General features: G+C 41.8%; 2 protein-coding genes across 3 annotated transcripts in view; one reads left to right on the plus strand and one right to left on the minus strand.

The window, feature by feature from the left end:
- Positions 1 to 1,283: 1,283 nt before the first annotated feature.
- Positions 1,284 to 18,362, plus strand: C5H17orf75 (chromosome 5 C17orf75 homolog). The gene is made up of 10 exons (XM_063456164.1): positions 1,284 to 1,577; positions 4,935 to 5,015; positions 5,821 to 5,946; positions 6,441 to 6,566; positions 7,550 to 7,607; positions 7,786 to 7,905; positions 7,990 to 8,054; positions 8,368 to 8,504; positions 12,685 to 12,788; positions 15,314 to 18,362. The coding sequence occupies exons 1-10, from the start codon at positions 1,453 to 1,455 to the stop codon at positions 15,533 to 15,535; spliced, it is 1,164 nt and encodes a 387-aa protein (XP_063312234.1). The 5' UTR covers positions 1,284 to 1,452; the 3' UTR covers positions 15,536 to 18,362.
- A 4,597-nt stretch (positions 18,363 to 22,959) lies between these two features.
- The window catches only part of RHBDL3 (rhomboid like 3), a 41,106-nt gene continuing 38,295 nt past the window's right edge, over positions 22,960 to 25,770 (minus strand). For both annotated transcript variants that reach the window (XM_063456177.1, XM_063456176.1), the window contains one exon: positions 22,960 to 23,298. In XM_063456177.1, coding sequence (XP_063312247.1) covers positions 23,027 to 23,298 — 272 coding nt within the window. In that variant the 3' untranslated portion in view covers positions 22,960 to 23,026. The remainder of the gene's footprint in view (positions 23,299 to 25,770) is intronic.

The raw sequence follows: 25,770 nt of genomic DNA on the forward strand, positions 1-25,770 counted from the left end.
ACACCAGGACCCCGCCTGACTAACCAAATCAAACGGTCTGACTAAAGAGCGTTCGATCGAGCGGTGCGCCTTCGCTCCTTCCCTCCGACAGAGGGGGCAGATACAGATTCAAAAACCCCTTTGGGCCTACCGCACAATTGGTATACCCCTAGCGGGTCCTGCCGTCTAAAACAGCAGTTATCTTACCTCCTCGTTCCTGAACCTGAGTTCACACTCATCGACGGGGACACCCCAGCACTTCTCACGTAGAGGCCGATGATCTCCTGGACAACAGACCAGTGGCGCCGAGACGAAGGGAGGTCCACGCAGAAGTTCAGGGGTGCAGCCGTAGAGAACGTGGGCAAAGATAGACCGTCTCACGCCTCTGCCTCTCAGCTACCGTTGAACGATGAGCTTCCCGGCCAATGCACCAAATGATACCGGAGAAACTGACGGAAGCCAAGCACAGAGAGATGGACACAGGTTTCTTCAGGAAGGAAGAGATTCTTTATTGGATCACCGATCGGGACTCAGAGGGACTAGCGTCACCAAAATACAGCAAAGTCTGAGTACTGAATACATAGAGTACATTCCTTATATAGCACTGTAGCTCCTCCCACAATTAACTACACCCACACATACCCTTAACCTATTTAATAAATAGAGTCTAAACTCATCCATCCGGTCTAACCACGTGGCTCATCTGATACAAAGGAGAGGGACGCGTAATTCCAGTTCTTACATTCCTGCACCTGGTCAGTACAGTGATAACAGTATCTTAGCTACGTGTAATTAACTAACTGATACTACAAACACATATACATACATATGCCTTGTGGCAATCTTAGCCTGCTAAACTTGTATTTTACTGGAATTACATCACAATGTCACATGTCATTTTGAAAGTAGTTTACAGTCAGATTCATCGCTCGACGATTTCCCCAAAATCTAAAGGGCTATTTACCAAAGTGAGGATTCAAAATAAATGTAAAATTTAAAACAAAGCAGCTGGAATGGAAGCATAGCTGACATAGACAATGTTTCCAGTTCGGCTATTTTGATCTTAAATTTATTTAAATTCACTTCAAATTCTCACTTTAGTGAATAATCCTGTTTGGATTAACCTAAAATTCTCACTTTATAACTCTGTGTGTTTGCCCCCTAACAGTAACTTGGTCGGAACTTTGTGCACCCGGAACCTTGCTCCTCGCTTATGGGGAGGCATTTTACTGACGGACATGGCTTCAATGTTTAAGCCTCTTCTCCTCTGGATTTAGTTTTACAGTTGTGGTGAAGGTATATTGTCGGTATCTAAGCAGAATGTGTTTATCACAAAGCATTTCCCAAGGGATGCAGTTTGGAGCCTGGTCCTTTCCGCTGGGATGAAGTTTGACAGCTCCCAGTTTCCAGGGGAAGGAGTTTACCGCCGGACCGGTTTCCGGGGGCAGGATTTGGTGGTTGTCATCATTCGTGATGTTGCAGGCTCAGGGCTCCCTGGCTGAGTCGGTGGATGGAGATGAGCTGAGGAGCGAGGATGGCTTTCCTGGAGAGAGACCTTGTCTCAACTACTACTGTCTGTACCTGTACCAGACAGGGAGGTCAGACCTCTCTATAGCAATCAAAGTTACAGGGAATGGGGGCAGATCTGTGTATAACAATCACAGTTACAGGGAATGGGGGGCTGATCTGTGTATAACAATCACAGTTACAGGGAATGGGGGCAGATCTGTGTATAACAATCACAGTTACAGGGAATGGGGGCAGATATGTGTATAACAATCACAGTTACAGGGAATGGGGGCAGATCTGTGTATAACAATCACAGTTACAGGGAATGGGGGGCTGATCTGTGTATAACAATCACAGTTACAGGGAATGGGGGCAGATCTGTGTATAACAATCACAGTTACAGGGAATGGGGGCAGATCTGTGTATAACAATCACAGTTACAGGGTGTGGGGGCAGATCTGTGTATAACAATCACAGTTACAGGGTGTGGGGGCAGATCTGTGTATAACAATCACAGTTACAGGGTGTGGGGGCAGATCTGTGTATAACAATCACAGTTACAGGGTGTGGGGGCAGATCTGTGTATAACAATCACAGTTACAGGGTGTGGGGGCAGATCTGTGTATAACAATCACAGTTACAGGGTGTGGGGGCAGATCTGTGTATAACAATCACAGTTACAGGGAATGGGGGCAGATCTGTGTATAACAATCACAGTTACAGGGAATGGGGGCAGATCTGTGTATAACAATCACAGTTACAGGGAATGGGGGCAGATCTGTGTATAACAATCACAGTTACAGGGAGATCAGATCTGTGTATATCAATCACAGTAAAAGGGAATGGGGGCAGATCTGTGTATAACAATCACAGTTACAGGGGATGGGGGCAGATCTGTGTATAACAATCACAGTTACAGGGAATGGGGGGCAGATCTGTGTATAACAATCACAGTTAAAGGGAATGGGGGCAGATCTGTGTATAACAATCAAAGTTACAGGGAATGGGGGCAGATCTGTGTATAACAATCATAGATATAAGGGGTAGGGGAGCAGGTCTCTGTATAACACTGACTATGGCTGTATCAGGGATTGTCTGTGCTCCGTATAAAAGGGCAGATATCTGTGTAATGCCTGCCTGTATATGTCTCTGTATAGATGTTTGCATCCCACAGCTGGCATTTCAGGGAGGTCAGATTTTGGTAAAATAACCGTCTTTACCTGGATGGGTGAACATGTCTCTGTATAATAGTCATGGTGGCTAAATCAGAGGCAGCCACATTTCACAATAAGCACTTACTATGCTAGTACAAAGCAGAAAACGTACATATCTGTTTAATGCCTGCTCTTTCAGTGCCATATTGAGAAGTACGATGTCGGTAAACTCTGCTTGTAGCAGAAAAGGTTGTATAATTTCTGTACATATGATGTAGATAATACCCACATTGTGCAAACTAGGGATATCGGTTTTGGGTATAAAACTCAATAGGGGAGACTTATATATAAGTGTTGTGAAAAGGGATGTAAAGACGTACAATGATACGAGTCACCAGCGAAACATCCCTGTTGGTTCTGTTGGATTCCATGCTAGTTACCCCACTGGTAGTACTTTGCAGTAGTTTCCTGAACACAGTCAGGGTTTATTCATAAAGTGAGAATTCTAACTAAAAAAGAAACAGTATAACAATTTTAAAGGAACACTATAAGCACCAAAACAACTTTAGCTTAATGAAGCAGTTTTGGTGTATAGATCATACCCCTGCAGTCTCACTGCTCAATTCTCTGCCATTTAGAAGTTACACCACTTTGTTTATACAGTCCTAGTTACACCTCCCAACATGTGACTTGCACAGCCTTCCAAAACACTTCCTGTAAAGAAAGATCTAATGTTTTAAGGGAAACACTAATCACCATAACATGGTTATTTAAATAAAGTTGTTATGGTGCAAGGAGAACTTATGCACACTCTTACCTTAAGGGGTTAAACCGTTCTGGAACAGTTTCACCCCAAAAGTTTCCCAGACGGCATCCAACTTCTGAATCTCAGTTACAGGAAGCTTGGAGTGCCGCCAGGCATGGGCTCTGCTGTGTGGCTAGAGCGGTGAGCTGACGTTTTAAGCCAATCAGTGCCTCCCTATTGATAAAAAAAAAATGTTTAAAGCACAATGGCCGGGACTGCGTTTGTGTACAATAGAAAATACACAATACCAAAAAACCGGTTACTGCAATGCAAATAAAAGAGAAAACATCGGGCAATATTGCCATATATATATAATAGGTAAATATGTAAATGTGTAAAGATGCACTCACAAACCCCAATTGATTGAAGGCTTATCAATGTATTACAGAATATCTTCGTATCGGTATCACGGCATGTAGGAGAGAAACAAAAGATAATAGTGCAGAGTTTCTATGGCAAAATAAACCTTTTAATAAATATTGCACTTGCCAGATAAAATCAATTCATAGGCATATCACCAAGAAGTAGCTCAATGGGGAAGCAGGAACTCCCTCAGAGAAGGTGCAGAAAAGATGAGGTCCTTCTGGTATCGCCAGGTACATAAAATAATAAAATAACATAAAAAAAAATAAAACACATATAAAAACTAAAGCCCTACGCGCTTTGTTCATAAATCGAACTTCCTCAGAGCCAACAAAGTCGCAATGTCTCTCCTTGTGCTCGTCTCAGAGAGTCGAGCACAAGTTTTAGAGTTTTTTTTTATTCTTTTATGTACCTGGCAATACCAGAAGGACCTCATCTTTTCTGCACCTTCTCTGAGGGAGTTCCTGCTTCCCCATTGAGCTACTTCTTGGTGATATGCCTATGAATTGATTTTATCTGGCAAGTGCAATATTTATTAAAAGGTTTATTTTGCCATAGAAACTCTGCACTATTATCTTTTGTTTCTCTCCTACATGCCGTGATACCGATACGAAGATATCCTGTAATACATTGATAAGCCTTCAATCAATTGGGGTTTGTGAGTGCATCTTTACACATTTACATATTTACCCATATATATGGCAATATTGCCCGATGTTTTCTCTTTTATTTGCATTGCAGTAGCCGGTTTTCTGTGTATTTTCTGATGTTGAGGAGCTGGAGGAGTCCTATCCTGCATGCAAATTACTGTTTAATTCGTGAAAACCAATTTTATTTGTTTACCTTTTTTCTCCTTTCTCCCTGAGGTGTTTCTGTTATATTTTGATATATTTGTGTATAATAGACCTTGCCGATGGTTAGATCTTTAGACATGTGGCAAAGTCAAGTTTTACATTTGCTTCCACTCTTGTTACTGAGGGAGCAAGGACTGCCTGTTTTATTAGTAATTACTGCCCCCCTCTGAATATCATTTTCAAATATTAGCCGAGTGTGAACTCTGAACCTTTCTGTATAGTAGTAATTAAAGGGCCTCACAGACTCATTTTTTTTTTGTGGTTTTGCAGTCTGTCCCTGGCGGTCGCAGATAGTGACGATGGCTCCCCAGCAAGTGCTATGGGAGAAATGTCCTCCAATGAAGACTTCAGGTATGTTGTTATTTAACAATCAAATGTCATTCTGCTTGCTTTCTTACGCTGACTGCATTACCTGCCTGACGGCCTGCTTGCTTTCTTACCCTGATCGTGTTACCTGTCCTGATAGTCTGCTTGCTTTCTTACCCTGATCGTGTTACCTGTCCTGATAGCCTGCGTGCTTTCTTATCCTGGTTGTATTACCTGTCCTGATAGTCTGCGTGCTTTGTTACCCTGATCGTGTTACCTGTCCTGATAGTCTGCATGCTTTCTTACCCTGATCGTGTTACCTGTCCTGATAGTCTGCATGCTTTCTTACCCTGGTTGTATCACCTGTCCTGATAGTCTGCGTACTTTCTTACCCTGGTTGTATTACCTGTCCTGATAGCCTGCATGCTTTCTTACCCTGATCGAGTTACCTGTCCTGATAGCCTACATGCTTTCTTACCCTGGTTGTATTACATCTCCTGATAGCCTACATGCTTTCTTACCCTGGTTGTATTACCTGTCCTGATAGTCTGCGTACTTTCTTACCCTGGTTGTATTACCTGCCTGATAGCCTACATGCTTTCTTACCCTAGTTGTGTTACCTGTCCTGCTAGCCTGCCTGCTTCCTTACCCTGGTTGTATTACCTGTCCTGATAGTCTGCTTACCTTTTTACCCTGAATGTATTACCTGCCCTGGTTTCAAGCTTGCCTTACTAGCCCAATTGTATCCAATATCCTAGTAAGTTGCAAAGTCTATTGGTATAATTTTGTTGAGATATTTTTGCATACACAGATCTTTCCAAATAATGTTTTTTTTTTTATCTATTTGAAGTCTCTTGCTGGTGGACACAAGCTTACCTGCTGAATCGGAGCCAGAGCTCAAGGGATTTATTGCTAAGTGGCTGTCTCGAGGCGCCTTGTTTGAAGGGATGGGTAATGTCTCACCAGTAGAACTCAGGTAATAATCCCTTTTAATACCCACAAAATATCTTTTGGAATATGTCATCAGAAGGAGAAAGACTTAGACTTCCTCTTTAATGCTGTAGGTCCATATCTGTTGTTTTTTAACTTCCTTAGGGCTGATTTAAGTATCAAAACTACTATCACGCCATGTAAGGGTTATGGTGCACAGAGGCTTTGGGCACCATCCCATTTATCTTTGTCAAAAGATTTTGCACCATTACCAATATCTATTCCATTGAGATTGGACTGTATTGATAGTGGTATTGTGTAAATTCAATTTTCTCAATGTGGGTGGAGTCAGGAAGGGTTTTGGGTGCTCAAATGGTTTTACAAAAAGCAGAACAAAATGCGGGACTGTTTGCAAGATGCTAGGTGTCATTGTTCATATTGACAAAGTCTGCCGGGTTTAATGCTAATTCACATCTATTTGTGTGGAGTATAATTTCTCTTAGAAGATATCGTGGTGAACATGTATTTCTTTCCCGACAGCTTTCCAGAATACAGCTTGGGTTGTTATTATTGCCTTTTACGACAAGACCAGGCATGCGAGTCCAGTAACCAGCCTCCAGAATATGTGGTGTGCTTTCTCGGTGGCTCCGAAAAGGGGCTAGATCTATATCCTTTAATTGAGCATTAAAAACATTAGTAGAGGAGTGCATGATGCGAAAATGAAAAAAGTGTTGGACCGAGGGGATAGAGAAGAAAGAAGTTGTGGTCTGATATTGACATTTTAGAGGCTCGTACTTTAAACTTAACGAAGTAAAGGATTGTACAGTGAATTGGAAGTTGTAGAGAGTTGTGCACTGAATTCACGTTGCTGATTGATGCACTTTGAATTGCATCCTGTCGAGTGCTGCATTATATTATGGACTGTGTGTAGAGTTGTGCTATAAAGTAGTATCCCCTCCCCCCGCTACATTTCTTCACTAATTTGTACGTTCTTGGTCGCTCTGCTCTGCCTGTAATCTTCTGCTGTCTGGTTCTCATACCCTCAATGCTAACTCTCCCTTGCAGGACTTCTCGCAGGCGGCTCCCTTCCTTTGGAAGAGCCTGCCTACCTCCATCAGACTCTCCCCTAGTCTTCAATTATTTATTAGTATTTCACAAATGTATCACTCTCTTAAAGGGCCACACTCCACTCTCAAATTCCAATTCTGCTTTATTCACACTTTGTTGTTTCGTTGCTATCCCCCACACTTCGTTGCTATCTACCCTTCCTATTGTATATTTATACCCCACCTCCTCTCGATTGTAGGCCCTTTCAAGCAGAGTCCTTATCAACCTATTAGTCCTGTAACATTTTTTAAATGTCTCGTATTGTTAAATTCCCCCCTTTTATAATATTGTACAGCGCTACGGGATAAGTTGGCGCTATATAAATGCAGCTAATAAAAATAATAGTGGCTGTAGAGGGGTGCTCTTTGACATAGAGGTGTAGCACTCTGAAACAAAAGCTTTAAAAGATATGTTTTCTGAATTGAATGGTTTGCATGGCACATCAGGGTAAGGGCATTTTGTTTAGCCATCCCCAGTTTCAGCTGATATTTGCTTATTCACATGTCTTGTAAATCTGTGGAGAACATTCCTTAAGACAATACATTTAGATTGGAACTAGACAAATACGCTGCAGTCCTGAAGACTAAACTAGACCCACAGGTAATTCAATATCGGGATCATTTTCCTCTGAGCTGATCTTTCATATAACTGAGAGAATAGATTGCAAAGCCACCAGATTTTGTTATTGCACAATGGATGTTTTAGGTTTGTGTCGGTCTGGGATTATAGTATGAATTGGTTTGCTGATGAATACATCACTTGTTTATTTCCTCTATAGATGATCAATCTGGAAGTAGAAATTAAGCCTCTTCTTAGCAACTGGTTTGCAGACTCCGTATTGCCCATTTATCGAGTGGTGACTCTGTTTCAGGACAAGTTGGCCTATTTATTACATGCAGTGAGTGGCATTAAACATACGCTATTTTTAATGTAATCTACGCACCAAATGCCTTCCTAATACCATTCCTTTCTTTGTGTTAAGGCTCTGAGTTACACTCCAGTAGAAGTGAACAATGCAGATGCTGGAACACAGAATGATATAAACAGGTAAATAGGAAACCATATTACTATAATATTATACGTTGAAACAGTATTTCCTTTATGGTAGGCCTGTTGTGATCAGTTCGGACTGGTTGTTTCTGACAGTGTGTATGGTAGGGCATTCAAGAGAGATTGTAGGAAACCTTTAATTTTCACATAAGATTCTATAAATATAATCACTGTACAAATTATCATATTGCTCGGGTTCTCTATTCCTGTAATAAGTAAATAACGTAAAATAGAGAATGTTGCAAGCAAAGTAACTGCTCTGCTTTCTCCCCATGGCTTGTTTGTGCTGATCGTTTTCTCACTTTATAAGGTTCATGAGCTTAGCGAGTCTGCAAGGCCTTGTTCAGGAAGGTACCATGAACTCCCTCTGCATTGTGATGAGTGACGAACTTCAGAAACCTGTCTATGTGGATTTCAGCGACTCCCAGCCACAGTTCATTAATGCAGGTAAGAATTTCCAGCTATTTACAAGCCTAAGGACCTCTCTTCCTCAGTTTACTAAACCATGACCCAAACCTTGATGGTTTTAACCAGATGGTCCTCCTTACCAAAACGTTAAAGGAACACTATAGTCACCTAAATTACTTTAGCTAAATAAAGCAGTTTTAGTGTATAGATCATTACCCTGCAATTTCACTGCTCAATTCACTGTCATTTACGAGTTAAATCACTCTGTTTCTGTTTATGCAGCCCTAGCCACACCTCCCCTGGATATGATTGACAGAGCCTGCATGAAAAAAAAAGATGTAATTTACCTTAAATAATTGTATCTCAATCTCTAAATTGAACTTTAATCACATACAGGAGGCTCTTGCAGGGTCTAGCAAGCTATTAACATAGCAGGGGATAAGAAAATCTTAATTAAACAGAACTTGCAATAAAGAAAGCCTAAATAGGGATCTCTTTACAGGAAGTGTTTATGGAAGGCTGTGCAAGTCACATGCAGGGAGGTGTGACTAGGGTTCATAAACAAAGGGATTTAACTCCTAAATGGCAGAGGATTGAGCAGTGAGGCTGCAGGGGCATGTTCTATACACCAAAACTGCTTCATTAAGCTAAAGTTGTTCAGGTGACTATAGTGTCCCTTTAACCCCTTAAGGACACATGACATGTGTGACATGTCATGATTCCCTTTTATTCCAGACGTTTGGTCCTTAAGGGGTTAAGTAATCTCGTAATTATATCTAAACTGAACCAATGGTCCTTCCTAGAGCATTGTGTCCTAAACACGACTTATCCTGCTAGCTGAAACACTTCTTAAGCACAATTTATTAAGCCAAGGTGCCGTCCGTTCAGGCACAATATGCCATTTCCTAACCTTACCTTATTAAGCACCAAAACAACTTTAACTTAATTAAACCACCGCCATGAAAAAATAAAAAGGTTTTTATTTTCAAGCACAGTCGCTTTGTTTACTTTAGAAGTTATCTGCTGTTCTGTTAATTGAGCTTCATTCACACACAGGAAGCTGCTGTAAGCTCTATCAAGCAATTATCAGTGGAATAAATAACCTCTACATTAAACACTCTGTGCAATAAGGGAAGCTATACATTTTAATGTATTTTTTCAGGCTAGTGCTTTAACTCCTAAATGGCAGTGAATAGAGTAGATTGCAGGGGCATGATCTATACACCTAAACTAAATAAAGCGACACTATAGGTACCTAGGCCACCTAATGTCAATGACGTAATCTGGGTGCCATGTCCCTGTTAACTCTGCAACTGAAAATATTGCCGTTCTGCGGGAATGGCAATGTTTACATTGTGGGATTAAAATGCTTCCAGTGGGGGGGCGGGGCCTGCAGCCAAAATGGCCGGACGCACTTTCTGGGGGCTCCTGCACTAGCAGGCGTAAAAATAACCCTCATGGCTACCCAACCTAAGCCAGCTACTTGGGAAGCCCAAAAGGAGAACCAGGACCACAAGGGGAACAAAATGGTACCCATCCTGCGTAGAAACTCAACACCAGCGCCTGAACCGGCCACGCGGCCTACACCAGCATGGAGCCTGCGGCCTGGGGGAAGCGGCCGACCCCCCGACACAGAACCTCCTCACAAGCGGCAATCAAACACGGCCCTACCACCCCCCCCTCTGGACCGGCGGGGGATATCCCGGTCCTCGCTGGGGGCGACTACCCCCACAAAAACGGCGGACCAAGCGAAAAAGCCCAGAGTAAAGAGGAGAGAGCAAGGCCCAATAAAGATGGCGGCTCGGAAGCAGCCCACAACGAAGCAAGCACTTACCGAACCCCCCAAACATACACTTGAGTTCTACACACGACTCAGAGCCAGCATCTGGTTACAATTACGCACCCGGAGACTGCTCTTCAAACGAGCGATGCAAGCAATAGCGGAATGGATCCGCCCGGCAATCCGCCGCTGCATTGGAGTAAATCTCCCTCGAGTCTCCAAAATAAGCTGCAGACCGGCACGGCGGGACACTACACAAGGCTACCTGGACACCAAGCACCGAAGCGGGATCCACCGGCACGCCCGATTCACCCGCCCTCAAATGTCCCCAGCAACCTATACTCAGGGCGGGGTGCCCAGGCACAGAGGAACCCACGCTACAGGCCGCGACGCTGACCGGAAAACGGGGAAGTCAGATGCGGTAGGGGACCACAGGAGGAGAGCCACGGCAGGGGAACTACTGTGCCTCACTAGACTGCCCGACCCAGAGATACCCGTGGCGGGAGTCGGCTGAACTCACAGTAAAGGTAGATGACCCGACTCAGTCCTCTCCCCAGCGACTCTCCAGTAAATGCCATGATCTTGCTGACTAGGTGAGCCGGCTGACTTTCGCTGCCTCATTGCGGGACGGACTGATACCTAAACATTAAGCATACACAGATCCTGTAGACTCTCTCCTGTCTTTTTCTGCTGTGACTCCTGTGTTTCGAGCATGGAGCCTGGTCTCCTCAAGAGTGAATACTTGTGCAAAACAATGGGGGGGAAAAACAAAAAATGTGGACTCTCTTCCGTTTAATCTCTATGTCCGCAGCTTAGGATGGAGTTGAGGCTTTTCTTCTTTATCGGCTTCTTACTAATGAGCCCAGTAGGCTACTAGCATGTTTGCCGCACAGTCAGTGTACTACTCTTACAGCTACCATATAATTGCTCAACATGCAGTTTAACATAATATTCTTATCCTTCTTAGCATATTTCTCAATGTTGACCATGCTGCCACTATCTGCTCAGTATAGCGTAATGTTGTCTGTGTATTCTTTGTTAATATTTTCTATAAGTCATATAACCAAAATATTGTGACACTTTACTTTATTATCTTAATATAAAGGACCCAGCTAAGCTCCTTTACCGTTATAAATGTTTGAACAGATGAATCTCTGGCCGAGGACACCCTACCCATATCACTGTAAAGCATAAGATCTTCATTTATTCTCACTTGTTTTGGTGCCCCTCTCTCTCAGGACATCTCCTAATGTGTTTTATATTGGCAACCAACTGAGGATCTCATATATATATATATATATATAACAGGTTCTAGTGACACCCTTTATGAGTGTTAGGTTAACAACGAGTGTTATATAGCAAATGTCTCACTGTGGCAACCAGCGATATATGTCGAGCGATTTGTAATCCTGTTTTCCTGTTATAGTCATATCATTTTAATCCTATCAGCCTGTTACTTAACCTTGTTAAGCAAATTATCATTATTAAGCGATGCAGACACATTACACATATGTTTGATGTGACCCTGCTATTTTACTTAACTTTAAAAAATGTGCGAACTTTTATGCCACTGTCTATTATTCGTGAGGCTTGCAACACGCTATTGTGGCGACTGTTTATATCTTGTGATCATCTGCACAACTAAAATAAAGAATTAAAAAAAAAAAAAAAAATGCTTCCAGTGACTGTAAAACTGACAGCCACTAGAGGTGCTTCTGCTAAAATAGCCAAGTTAAACTCTGCTATTTCAATCAAATCCTCTCATACAGACCATTTGCCTTCCAGTGCTTTCCTATGGCATTGGATTGGCTGAGATCATCGAGATTGATGATTTCAGCCAAGGAGGTCGTACTGACCACAGAGAGAGCACTGCGGCGAGGGAGAAAGGGTAAGTGAAATTCTTTGATTTATTCCTAAACCGCAAGCAGGACACTATAGAGTTAACAATCCATGTTTGTATAGAGTTTCTATAGAGGGCCCTAATCCCAGGCACAATAAACCATATCCATGCTGCTGGCAGCAAACTGCCTATTATATCATACCTTTGGCCATAGCTAATGCTCAGGACGTACTTCAAAACTAGAGAAATACTATGCTTCCTTCCTAGAAAAGGAATACTAACTACAATGCGCCCTCCAGAGTAAGTGCACTTTTTGTGCAAGATTTGAAGTTATGTGTCTTATTTTTTGTAATTTTTTTTTTGTTGTAAATATGATTTTTATTTTCATTTTTGGTTTACATCAGGCATTTGTATACGTGTTGGGACTCGCAGGTCCCGAGGTGATATGTGTCTTATTTATACATATTTAGAGCACACACGTCTGACCTCATTAATGGGTGCTAAGTAATGAACTCGGAGACCTTGCTTAACACTTACGCATTTACACTTTGATTGGAGTATTTGAAGAAAGCACGTTTCATGCGTTCATGTCTTTACAGTGAGCAACAAGTTCTGTGAGGACTGGATGCAGGTCTTTATCAATACATACGATGGCGGAAATCCCTTTCTCTTTCGCCAGAAGCTGGAAAACTTCAAGCTGAAGGTAAGTGATCATCATTTTTTCTTTTCAAATAAGACGTTTTTTTTTTTTTAATGGTTTTTCCACGTAAAACAAACCACTTACAAGAAATGCAGCAGGCAATGATAACATTACTACAATAACTAATCATAAAGAAAGAAGGGAAAGGATAAGGAACAATAAAATCCTAACTCAGGAAATGAACCCATCATCTAGTAAGTCCAGGTGTTCCAATGTCAGGAAAGTGTAAAATATGTGGAAATAGCCCTATATTTTAACAAATTGCAACTTGGAATTGTGTAAAGGGACACTTTAGGCAAACAGACCACTTCATCTCATTGAAATGGTCTGGGTGCAGTGTCCCTGTCATTTTAGCCCTGCAGCTGTGTAGCGGAGCTGCAATATTAAATCCCAATATCTCCGCTGGTAAAATAAGGTATCCAAGGAAAACGCTGAAAATGAAGGCGATATCCCAAATCCCCCAGTAACCGGACGAAACACAGTTCTGGGAGTCAACTGACTATTTCATTCACAAGCTCCAGTATTTATGTGGTTCCCCATGCAAGGGGTTTCCTTAATTACTTTACTTTACAGGGGTTGTACCGTAGGGGACTACATGGGGAACTGAACATACAGGACATTTCTCCCACCATGCACTGCTGTACGAGAGGGATACTCCCACTAGAATATCCTGTTAAGTGGATTATCCCTCTGTACAGCAGAACTGGCTTTTTACTTAAAAATCCATAACTTACATATTATTCGTGCAATTGTACCGAATGGCTGTCCGGCAGATAGCTGTGGTCTGAGCGCATACTTCGTGAAAGTACCGCTCAGATCCCAGCACAATCAGCCGAACGCCGCACGAAATACACTTTAATCTACATTCCTCATAAAAGTCACGAATACATAAGTGGGGGAAAAAGTACCAAAAGACCGGCGCTCCCGAACGGCCTGGAAGTCCAGCAGTGTTCGTGCCATCGAGTAGCCAATTTTAGTTCCAGGCACTCGACGACCAAACACCGCTGGGCAAAAAGGGAATCCAAGATGCCCGCCGCCTCGTGGACGGTAGCCGAACAACGGCCACCCTGTGAATCAATTAACAGCCAATAGATACATTGTTGCAATCGGTTAATGGGAGCCACATGACCCCCCTGTGTGTGGGCTCCCATTCGGTACTTTGTTTGTTTCACGAACAGTGTTGAAAATCACTGTTCGTGAAACTACCAACTGAATGCAAGCAGCTTTCGTGCCACTAGCATACGAATTCCCTCTTTCACATTTTAAGCAAACACATAAAACACCATATATAATAAACCAGTCTCTCCAGGGCAACCCTCAAAGATAAAAAAAAATAGTCTTAGGTGGCTAGGTTTGCCACAAGCTGCAAACATTGCAGTTTCAGATAAATTGCATTCTTTACATTGCGGTATTAAGAGTGCCTCCACCAGACAGCCACTAGAGGCGCTTTCTACAGCTTCACGGAGTTTGACTCCATGAAACGACACTGGACGTGGACCTACATCTTCGTCAAAATCCCTATAGGAAAGCATTGCGCCTTTGGGGAAGGCTCTCTCCGCACATGCACATTAGGTTCCCCCGTCGGATGACGAGGAGTCCAGCCCAGTGCCTAGAGACATCAACGCTGGAATCAGGTAAGTGAAAAAAGGATTCTAGAACCCTTTATTAGCTGCCAAGGGAGGGAAAGAGGGACACTATAGCGTTAGAAATATAGTTTTGTATTCCTAATGCTGTAGTATTCTTTTAAGTAATGGCAAACATCGAAAGAATGGAGCAGATTGCCCAAGTCTAAATTAGACGATTTCCAACATCTTGCAACAGCCTATGAAAACCACACCTGCACCCTTCACATACAGTTTGACAGTTTAATGGGAAATCTTATTAATAAACTCTTAATTGGAGAAGGAAATGCCAATCAGTACAGAGGGTGCATTATTTAATTGCCTGGTACTAAAGGGGTTAGAAAAGAAACTAGACAGGAATGTTTTTTGTCCCCCTCCCCCTTTACATCTTAGCTCTTAAGCCTCTGGCAAATTTGTTACATTCCGTTCACAACAATGTCTATATTCTATTCCACGTGCTCCTCCCTGGAAAACTTGGCATCGTAACCGACAATTTTCTGATTTGCCAGAAGTAACCCACGTATTTTTCTCCACAAATACTTAACAAGATCTCTCTGCATTCTGCTAATATCCTTTACCATGAATTTAATCCTTTGGGCCTATATCCGTATCGTTATTTTTCAACATATTTAACAGCTAACTCTCAAATGTTAACAATTCAGAAACATAATATAAAGAAACGGTACCACCAAGATAAAAAGTATTCAATAAATGACCAAATATTATTTTATATTATTGTAGTTCACAATTTCTACCTCGTGTGTATAATTCTAGAAAAAATAAATTTACCCATATGATTGTGTTTTAGCTCTTTCCTCTCTCTGCTTCCAATAAAACTTTAAAAGTAATAGAAGTAAATAAAAAGAAGCATGATATAATAAAGTATTGTTTCCCATTATTTTGCAGGTCATTCAGGACATGAACAGTCTGAAGCGGCTGATCCGGCAGGCAGAAATGAGTCATTATGCTCTGTTCCGCTGCTACACGTTCCTGAAGAACTGTGGCAATGGAGACCTGCTCCTAAAGTTTGTAAAGGTGGAGCAAGCGGAAATGCCTGAGTCTGGCAGCGTGGTGAGCGTTCTGGAGGAGTTCATTCTGGAAGAGGGATCTGCTGTACACAATTCCTAACTTCGCGCTTTGGGTTTTTGTGTCCCATAGTGAGAAATCCCTTTAACAAACCTGTAACTGATCCTTCTCGCACGGTATTACAGTTGCATTGACTACGCTCTCTCACTGCACAGGATACACTGTAAGTTGGATACAGAGAAAAAAAATTAGTTGGCTATACTACACACAAAAATCCAGCTCTGGTCGCTAGGATCTGTAGTTTTGAAGATAGTTTGTTTATAGGGCAGATATTTCCATCATCCAAGATGGCCACTAACCATTTCCTGTGTCTAAGGTCACGGTAGACATTGACTGCCTCAGTTATCCACTGACACGGGCATCTTTTGTCCTCATTGCTGCTCCTCACTTAGTTAAAATACAGATTATATTCTGTATAACGAAAGTTTACAATGTCGAGGACTGGTTTGTTTTCAGGATGAAATCCTCAAGCATCTAATTGCACCTTGTGTTCCACATTGCTCAAACTGAGCAGGTCAAAATTAACTTTATCCCACAGCCCTCCTTGAGCACTTTTAGCATGTGATTTTATTTGTGAGTATATGTTACAGGCAACGTTTGACATGCAGGCATTTATAGAATGCTTAATGCATCAGGCAGATTGTGAGATGTCAACATAATTTGGCTAGGCTTTGTACATACTGCCTAAACACACTTGGGCAAGGTATGAGCTTGTTAGGGACATTCACCAAACCCTGTGGGAATTTGGGAAGTTAAGGAAGCTGAATATTGGATATTTCAAATACTGAATGAAGGAAACTTCTTGCTTGAGCAACCACGGCTTCTTGAAGCAAGGTTCCTCTTTGCCTTTTCCAGGAATTTGGCGTGAGGTGCTAGTTCAGAGAAACTCTCCAAACCTGGGTTTACATGACTTGCACAGATCCCATACTGGAGCCATTGTTACTTTGCCTATAACATGTATTTGTGTGGTTTTGTATGAATACACATACACAGTGTTTGAGTGTTGTAAAAGATAATGTGAGTGTGAAATCTTCCTTTATGTAATTTTCAGGTTATTTTTTGGGTTATTTTAGCGGAGGAGCCTAAGCTCATTACGGTGTTGTTTTGGGTAGATTTTCATAATGCGGGAATTATATGGTTGTCACTATATTGTTAGCCATCACTTTATTCAAAATATTGGTCTTTCTTGGGTCCAGTAGTTTCTTTCTTAGATCGTTACATTGGTGCTTGGAAAAGTGGTACGATCCAAAACGTGTTCTTAACCATTTCATTACTACAGGTTGTCCAATACTTGCGCTCTCAGTTACTGTAGGAGATGTGAGTGCTGTACTAGAGTAGTTTATTGCAGTCAGACTAGTCTGTTCCTACAGGAAGATTCAGGGGGTGAGGGGATATGTAGGTCGTAATGTCCCATTTCTAGAACTTAATTGTACTGTGTTAGCTGGAGAGACCAACATTACTACTGAACGTATACTGATGGCACCATCCACAGAGTTTTATTCTAGCATGTTACTGTGTAAGGAGTAGTAAGCACTCATAATCTCTTCATTTCGCGAGTTTGGGGGGTGTCTGCTTTGTGCTGAAAGTGTTTAGCAATTTGCAGTTGCCTTCATACACAATACAATAAAATAAATCCTAAATTCATGAAAAAACATAAAATGCAGACACATTTGTGGCTTTTTAAGAATTAACAAAAGTATGGTGTGTGCAGCAGTCTGTTCCCACAAAGCTTCGTCGTGCAAACTCCCAGGATAATATATTCATATGGGATGCTTTCACAAACAGCTGCAGTATCGGAGCACAAAGAAAATGCTTCATTTAGGGGTTCAGTTGAGATGGGCTGGGAGAAAACTGTAAATAAATAAATCTTAACGAACACTAACTTACTGGTTATACCTAACACATGGGGGCCTGCTATATCCCTCTTCTTCATTTTGTTTTCCATTTTCCAGTAATCCTGTTAGATATTTTACTTTCTAAAATTCTACCTTTTAACTTGCTATAATTCAATGTCATGGACAAAGACCTTGTGTTAACACGGGAATAGCTGCTGTTCTGGAAGGAGGAATTTCGCGTTTTCTCAATCTTTCCCCCTATATTTCCGGCTGGGTGTCTCTTAACCCAATATCCCGAACCTCTTCTGTGAGGACCATTATATGTCTGTGTGTGGCCCTATACCCCCCCAGAACACACTATACAGTTTACATATAGACAATAGAGGGCATCTCAATGTCTGGATAGAATTCCAGTGTAGCAATGTGTAAAGTATCTGCCATCCTATTCACAGATGAATCATTCCTTGCGGGAGACGTACACTGCACTATAGGGCATTTCATTATTTTTTTAGCTATGTATTCCTGAAGGGTATAAGAAAACTGACTGGTAAATATAACCATGTGTATATATTTGTTTGTAACTTTATATGAAGGAATATTGTTAAACTTTGTTGGCCAGGGTTTATATTAAGTAATAATATGTTAATGTGATAGATTAGGTTTACCAAAGGCTTCCGGTCTTGTTATTCGCAATCTCCCACTTGCTAATCAGAAGTTTGTAATGCAAATGCATTTGAGTTAAGTGGTCAGTCTGTTCAGTTTTATGATTCAGCACTTTGTGATGTCTCCAGTGTAAGGTCGTTCAGAAAACAAACCAGACTTATTCCCTTGCATGCTAATGCCATTAATATGTTTGGAGCTGGGATTTAAGCTTTCTGAGTCTATTTGTTAATACTTTCAAAACTGTTTTTATTTGCATTGTGCCTTTTTAAGACAATTCTTTTTTTTTTCTTCTGCAAATAGACTTTTCCTCCAAGGTTTTCGTATTCACCTGCTTGATTTGAGTATTGTAATAAACGAAACCCTGTAACTAACCCTGAGTTGATTCCTTTGTCTGCCTTGAATGCAATGTGTCTACGTAAATGAATGCGGTGAGCTTCCATACTGCAAATCACAGTTTTATAAGGTGTGCAGGAGGCCGATGGGGACATTTATACATTTCTAAGAGGTTTTCTCTGTAAACCCTGCCCCTCCCTCTTCACAGCTTTAAAGGTACCATTTCCCCCAACTCCTAAAATTAGCAGAGAGTACTCACACGTTAAAGGGGATCTGTCACCTAGGATTTGTCATTCCAGCGCACACCTGCTGGAATAATTAACACTTCCAATTAATTTACTCATCTAATTTAGTGGATGATAATATGACCCGACAGCTTCAGGAGGAGGAATTAGCACAAGGGAAGAAGTAGCCGTGCCGTTCAAAGAAAATATTGCTGCCCAAGCGTTTTAAATGGTGACAAATTCCTTTCTTAAAATATCTCTCCTGCCCTTTTCTCATGTCACATGACAACAGCCTGGAATTAAACCTTAGTGGAGGTCAGATTTGTTGTGTCTATTTTCCATTGTTGGTGAATTTCCATCAGATCTTACTTTTTATGATAGGAAGCGAGATCGAGTGAAGCTTTCTTCCTTCTAATTGTGGAATTGTGAGCAGATCACAGTGTAGCTTGGTAATGGCCTTGTAGGTTCATTAATTTAGAAGTATATTCTATTATTTTTTTTATTGTGCAGATATCCCATTTTAAGATTCCTACATTTTAAAGGACCACTCTAGTGCCAGGAAAACACTTGTTTTCCTGGCACTAGAGTGCCCTGAGGATGCCCCCACCCTCAGGGTCCCCCTCCCGCCCGGCTCTGGAAAGGGGAAAAGAGGTAAAACGTACCTTTTTCCAGCGCTGGGCGGGGAGCTCTACTCCTCCTCTCTTCCTCCTCTCCGCCCCGTCGGCTGAATGCGCACGCGCGGCAAGAGCTGCGCGCGCATTCAGCCGGTCGCATAGGAAAGCATTTGCAATGCTTTCCTATGGACGCTTGCGTGCTCTCACTGTGATTTTCACAGTGAGAATCACGCTAGCGGCTGTCAATGAGACAGCCACTAGTGGATTAGGGGGAAGGCTTAACCAATTTATTAACATAGCAGTTTCTCTGAAACTGCTATGTTTATAAAAAAAATGGGTTAACCCTAGCTGGACCTGGCACCCAGACCACTTCATTACGCTGAAGTGGTCTGGGTGCCTAGAGTTGTCCTTTAAAGCCACACATGTATGCACGGTAATCTTTGAAATGGTGGTTTGCAATAAACCGGAAAATAACAGAGAGTTATTGTAGAGATACACCACTAAATATATGCATTTAAATACGTGGTATTGTTAAAGGAACACTATAGTCACCTAAATTACTTTAGATAAATAAAGCAGCTTTAGTGTATAGATCATTCCCCTGCAATTTCACTGCTCAATTCACTGTCATTTAGGAGTTAAATCACTTTGTTTCTGCTTATGCAGCCCTAGCCACACCTCCCCTGGCTACGATTGACAGAGCCTGCATGAAAAAAAAAGATGTAATTTACCTTAAATAATTGTATCTCAATCTCTAAATTGAACTTTAATCACATACAGGAGGCTCAGGGTCTAGCAAGCTATTAACATAGCAGGTATTAAGCAAATCTTAATTAAACAGAACTTGCAATAAAGAAAGCCTAAATAGGGCTCTCTTTACAGGAAGTGTTTATGGAAGGCTGTGCAAGTCACATGCAGGGAGGTGTGACTAGGGTTCATAAACAAAGGGATTAAACTCCTAAATGGCAGAGGATTGAGCAGTGAGGCTGCAGGGGCATGTTCTATACACCAAAACTGCTTCATTAAGCTAAAGTTGTTCAGGTGACTATAGTGTCCCTTTAATGATTAATGAGCTGCATACAATGACTAACTTATTACAGATGGAACCTCCAATTACAGCATAAACAAGGGAGGAGAGGTGTATACAGAATCTGTGCGGGATTAGGTTAGGAGTGAAGGAGGAAGGTACTTTTAAAACCGGCTGTTTTTTTTTTTATTTTGCATAGTAAAGTTTTTCCGTAACGGCTGTGTTCTATAAAAGTAGAGGTTACTTTACCTTATGGGCTTCCCTTCCTATTTATAATATTGGAATGTGAAGCTTCCGGTTCTCTTTTTTTCAGTCTGTATGTAATTTGATTCACTCGACAAGAGAGGAGATAAAGCAACATACACGGAAATTCGGGCACCAGAGCTGCATACCAACCGGAAGTGAAGCCTGTAAAGTAAAACCGTCCCAAGCAACGTAAATGTTAGCTATCTAGCACGTGTCTGTGCGTTTTTTTGCAGTAAAACATGCGCTCGCAAACAAATCATTCCGTTACACCTTTTTGTGCAAAATATATTTAATGATGTCATTTTCCCGTTACTAACAATAAAGAAAATATGTACAAAAATATACAGAAATACAAAATTAGTTAATGAAAGGAAATGGCACGTGTTTTCAGTGCTTGCGATTCTCTTCGTAATTTAAAGGGACAGTCACCAAAACAACGTTCACTTAATGAAGCAGTTATGGTGTATAGTCTCACTGCCCATTCTCTGCCATTTAGGAGTTTAAACACTTTGTTTATACAGTCCTAGTCACACTTCCCAGCATGTGACTTACACAGCCTTCCTAAACACTTCCTGTAGAGTCATCTAATGTTTACACTTCCTTTATTGCAAATTCTGTTTAATTTAGAATTTCTTATATCCTGCTCTGTTTGCTAGACCTTGCATTAACCTCCTGTATGTAATGTAATTACATTTACAGGGCAGGAGATAAAAACATCTAAAGTAAGTTACATCTGATTGAAAATAAAACCTTTTTTTTTTTTCATACACACTGTCATTCACAGCCAGGGCAGGAGTGGCTAGAGCTGCATAAAACAGAAACAAAAGTGATTTAACTCCTAAATGGCAGAGAATTGAGCAGTGAGACTACGGCGGCATGATCTATACACCCAAACTGCTTCATTAAACCAAAGTTGTTTTGGTGACTATAGTGTCCCTTTAACTCTAAATTATGCATTTAGCTTACGATCCATAGCACCTCTTATAGTTTAGCTGTTCAGTAAGTTTCTTTCCATGAGCCACGGGTAAACATTGATTGGACGGCATAAAGTAAGAGGTAGTTATTCACACAGTTCCACCTGATTTATTTAATATGATTTACACAGAATAACCTCTCCGCTATCACCCGGGTGACTAGTATTGGGCAGAGCTGGCTAACCTTGGCACCCCAGATCTTTTCCTTTATGGTGACTGAGCATCTTGGGAAATGTACTTTGCAAATATCTTAAACGCCAGAAGGCCGCAATGACTAGTATAGGGTTTAAAGATTAAATAATTCCATTAAAACTACTTAGCATCATGTTTTGACTGGCACTGCCCCCACATCATCACAAAACACAGCTTCATCTCCTACTCATTTTACCATCTGTCTCGCTGGGGCAAAGTGTTTGTGTTTTCGGTCTGGTTGCCTGGCAACCTGATAATAGTGTAGGTGTACACAACGGATGGTTGTCTTACCCCACCTAGTATCTAACCATGTTACTGCTTGTTCTGTATAATTTAATACCAGTACTGGAATCCTATACGATTTCTCCGGAATGTAACCCTTGTCGGTCGGGGGTTAGTTCTATTCTCTCGGGGGGGGGGCTTACCTGGCAAAGTGTACCGTTATAAAAGTAGCTGTTACTGTATCTGGTTATTGTTCTATTGCAGACAGGCTGAGCTATACGATTTGTCAAGGCAATGGGCATGTGTTCTGTTTAACGTTACTTTTTAGTTTATACCCAAATATTACACATCTAGCGCATTGAACTGGAGCTCTGTTTTAATTAATCTATCTTTCTTTGTTAACACCCAGTAGGGGTGTATGAGTACCTGTGACTAGGATAAGGTTAATAAACTTAAGACATTATATCTTTGTAAATTAAAATATGTATCTCTTATGTTAAGAAAGCTAAGTAAAAACCAACATTATTAGGATATTTTGATGGGGAGAGGACGAGATGTTTACACTGTAACTCAATCTCTATAGTACTCGGAGTGGGTTGGTTTGTTTTTGTCAGTTTATTTAATGTCACTTTTAGGTAGATACTTCTACTATATTGGTTTACCATTTCACTAATGCTTCTACACCTACTACTATATTGGAGTATGGTAACAAATTCTTTATAAATACACAGCATTGTATTCAGTAAAGGGATGTTTAAAACCTGCCTATACTTGATGCTGATCATCTTTATTTTATATTTTAATTGTGTAACTTAGGTTTCATGTGGGCTTTAACTATTAGGCAGTTAAAACACTGCATTTCCAGAAAATAAAATAGAAAAATAAATCTGCAACTGCCCTTGTAATGCAGTTTAAAGAAGGCCATTTTCACCACCGTTCTTTGCTATTTTGTTTACCATAGCTTGGCTAGATTTATATAATAATCTGCTGCTATTATCAGTCTAGGGAAAATTGAAAGTGACAATGTCATTTTAAAGAAGGACCATTTAAAGGGTTCAGCAATCCCACTTCTGCCACCATATTCTTCCAATCCTATTATCCGAGTCAGTTTCTTTCTGGCTGGACATCTAATACAAACCTAGCGTGGGGATTGGATAATGCCAATTAAACCTCCAACGTTTTGCAGCGGGAAATATCTGGCATCTAAGGAGGAGGCGATAATCTCAAAGCCAGGAGATTGAAAGCAAAAATGTTCCACAGGATGGCAAAAGCCATAAATAAAACATAAATCGAAAGAAATATCCACCAGAGTGACTGGTCTTGTAGTCTCTGCTCGAAATTTCGAAGAATCACAACCCCCAAAGTTATTCCAACCAGGACTCCACCCAAGTGAGCCACAAAACTTGGGTGAGGACAGGGCGGGTATGTGGAAGGGTAGAATCTCAGCCACACAGCTCTTCCAAACTCCAAGCTCACTGCAATAAAGAGAATGAGTTAGGAAAGGATAGACTCCATGAACTGTCAATTGATAACAATTTGAAGGTCAAGGGTGGAAGACTGAGGGTTATTTAAAGAAACAATCCAAGCGCCATAACCACTACAACTCGTTGACCCTGGATCTATCCCATGGAATTTTTCAAGCTGTATGCTAGCGGTTTGACAACTTACCTGGGGTTTACCGGGTGCTGTTCACTTCCTGCTTAGCTTAATGCAGGGAGCTCCTGGCTCTTACCAAGATAACCAGAGCCCAGCGGTCTCCAGGTAAATTGTCAAACAAATTCACAAGCAAAATGAGAAGCACCATAAAACTGTATTCTGCCATGTACAGTGACTGTATCTCTTAAAAGTATTTCTTAGACGGACACTATAGTGTTAGGAACACAAAATTGTATAGCGTATTCCAAACGCTATAATGTCCTAGTTCTGGCTTAGTTATAGCTCTTTCCCTCACCCCCTTTTCAGTAAAAAAAAAAAAAAAAAAAAAAAAAGTTTTACTTACCTTTTTGGCAGTGCCAGGACTCCCTCGGCGCTTTCAGCTGCTCAGCCTCCCATGATGTCATCCGACTGTCTTGCAGACAGTCCAATCCAATGCTCCTCAGCATTCATCATTGAATTCAATGCTTTCCTCTGAGCTGCAACATCACGTAACAGAGTTTTACTCTGTTGTTGCTCAGGAAGCACATCTAGTGGCTGTCTGGAAGATGGCCACCAGAGGTGTGTTTAACCCTGCAATAGAAACATGGCAGTTTATAAAAACCTGCAATGTTTTAAATTTCAGTGTTAAAACTGCAGGACTACTGCACCCAGATCACTTGATCTCAATGACGTTAATGCTTATTAATTCCTGGATCAGAACCCTGATAAGTCTCCATGCTTCTTCAGTTGATACCCGGTGAGTGGAATGGATGCAATATCCATCAGGAGACCACACACAATATCATATTTAGTGTAATAGAACTGACCAATAGCAATGCAGACCCTCTGCCACTGAAAAAAATCCAACACGTTTTGCAAAACTAATTTGATATATATTAATTGAAGAATGGGTCACTGAGCTAATTCTTAAATTGAAGAATAAACAATCTAAAGAGATACGATTTGATTCACTGTCTTTCTATCAACATTTGAGATGTATTTTACTTGGCCTCAGCAGATGGCGCCAATGTTATTGAATAGCACATACTTTTTTTTCCTTGTGTTTTCGACTTTTTTTTTTTTTTATGTAGATAACCGTCCCTTTACCTTTTTTATATTTTTCAGAATTAAAATCACCATAAAACAAAGCTATGTTCCAGCTCCAGGACGGTATATTCACAGCAGCGTGATCCACCTCGTTGTGTTGGATTTTGTCCATTTTGATGGTTCTCATAGACCAGCGTTGAGGACACATGGTACATCTGCTGCACTTTGCCAACCCAATGTTTCTCTATGGGAATCATGAACAGCGTTTGATGTAAGAGCCTCACATACATTGGATCAAATCTATCCACTTCCGGCTCACAATACCCGAGTAAAGCTTCATGATTGAGATTTATAGGGCTCACTAAGAAATGGGAGTGGCGTCACAAGGGGGGTGCATCAGAGTGGGGAGTGACACCAGGGCTGGACTGGCCTACTGGAATATTTCCCAGTATGCCACCTGCCCAGAGGGCCGCTGTGTGCTGCGATCAGCGTCAAGACAGTCTGCGCTCCCGTGGGCCACGGCCAATCGTGTGCTTTTGCAACCAGCCAGGGCCACATAAGCATAAAGTATTTGTCCACGCCAGCCACCAGATATGAACAGCGTTTAAGGTCATACCCGGCGGCTGGGCAGCGGCTGTGCTTTAGTGCGCAGAGTGGCTGGCTATCTGCAGACCAGGGGAGGAGGGAGAAAAAGAACACTATGGGTCAGGGGAGGGTGGGGTGAACGCGATGAGACAGGGGAGGGAGGGGGTTGAAAGAACACTATGGGACAAGGGAGGGGGAGAAAGAACACTATGGGACAGGGTAGGGAGGGGGGAGAAAGAACACTATGGGACAGGGGAAGGGGGGAGAAAGAACACTATGGGACTGGGGAAGGGGGGAGAAAGAACACTATGGGACTGGGGAAGGGGGGAGAAAGAACACTATGGGACAGGGGAGAGGGGGACCGCTGTGTGCTGCATCAGCCTCAAGACAGTCTGAGCTCCCGTGGGCCATGGCCAATCGCCTGCTTTTGCAACCAGCCACGGCCGCAAGAGCATAAAGTATTTGTCCACGCCAGCCGCCGGATATGAACAGCGTACAATGTCATACCCGGCGGCTGCACGGCGGAGGCGCTTTAGTGTGCAGAGTGGCTGGCTATCTGCAGACCAGGGAAGTAGGGGGAAAAGGACACCATGGGTTAGGGGAGGGGGGGGAGAAAGAACATTATGGGACAGGGGGGAAGAACGCTATGGGGCAGGGGAGGGGGGGAGGAAAAAACACAA

Source organism: Pelobates fuscus, chromosome 5 (genome assembly GCF_036172605.1).
Source record: "Pelobates fuscus isolate aPelFus1 chromosome 5, aPelFus1.pri, whole genome shotgun sequence".
Taxonomy (NCBI): Eukaryota; Metazoa; Chordata; class Amphibia; order Anura; family Pelobatidae; genus Pelobates; species Pelobates fuscus.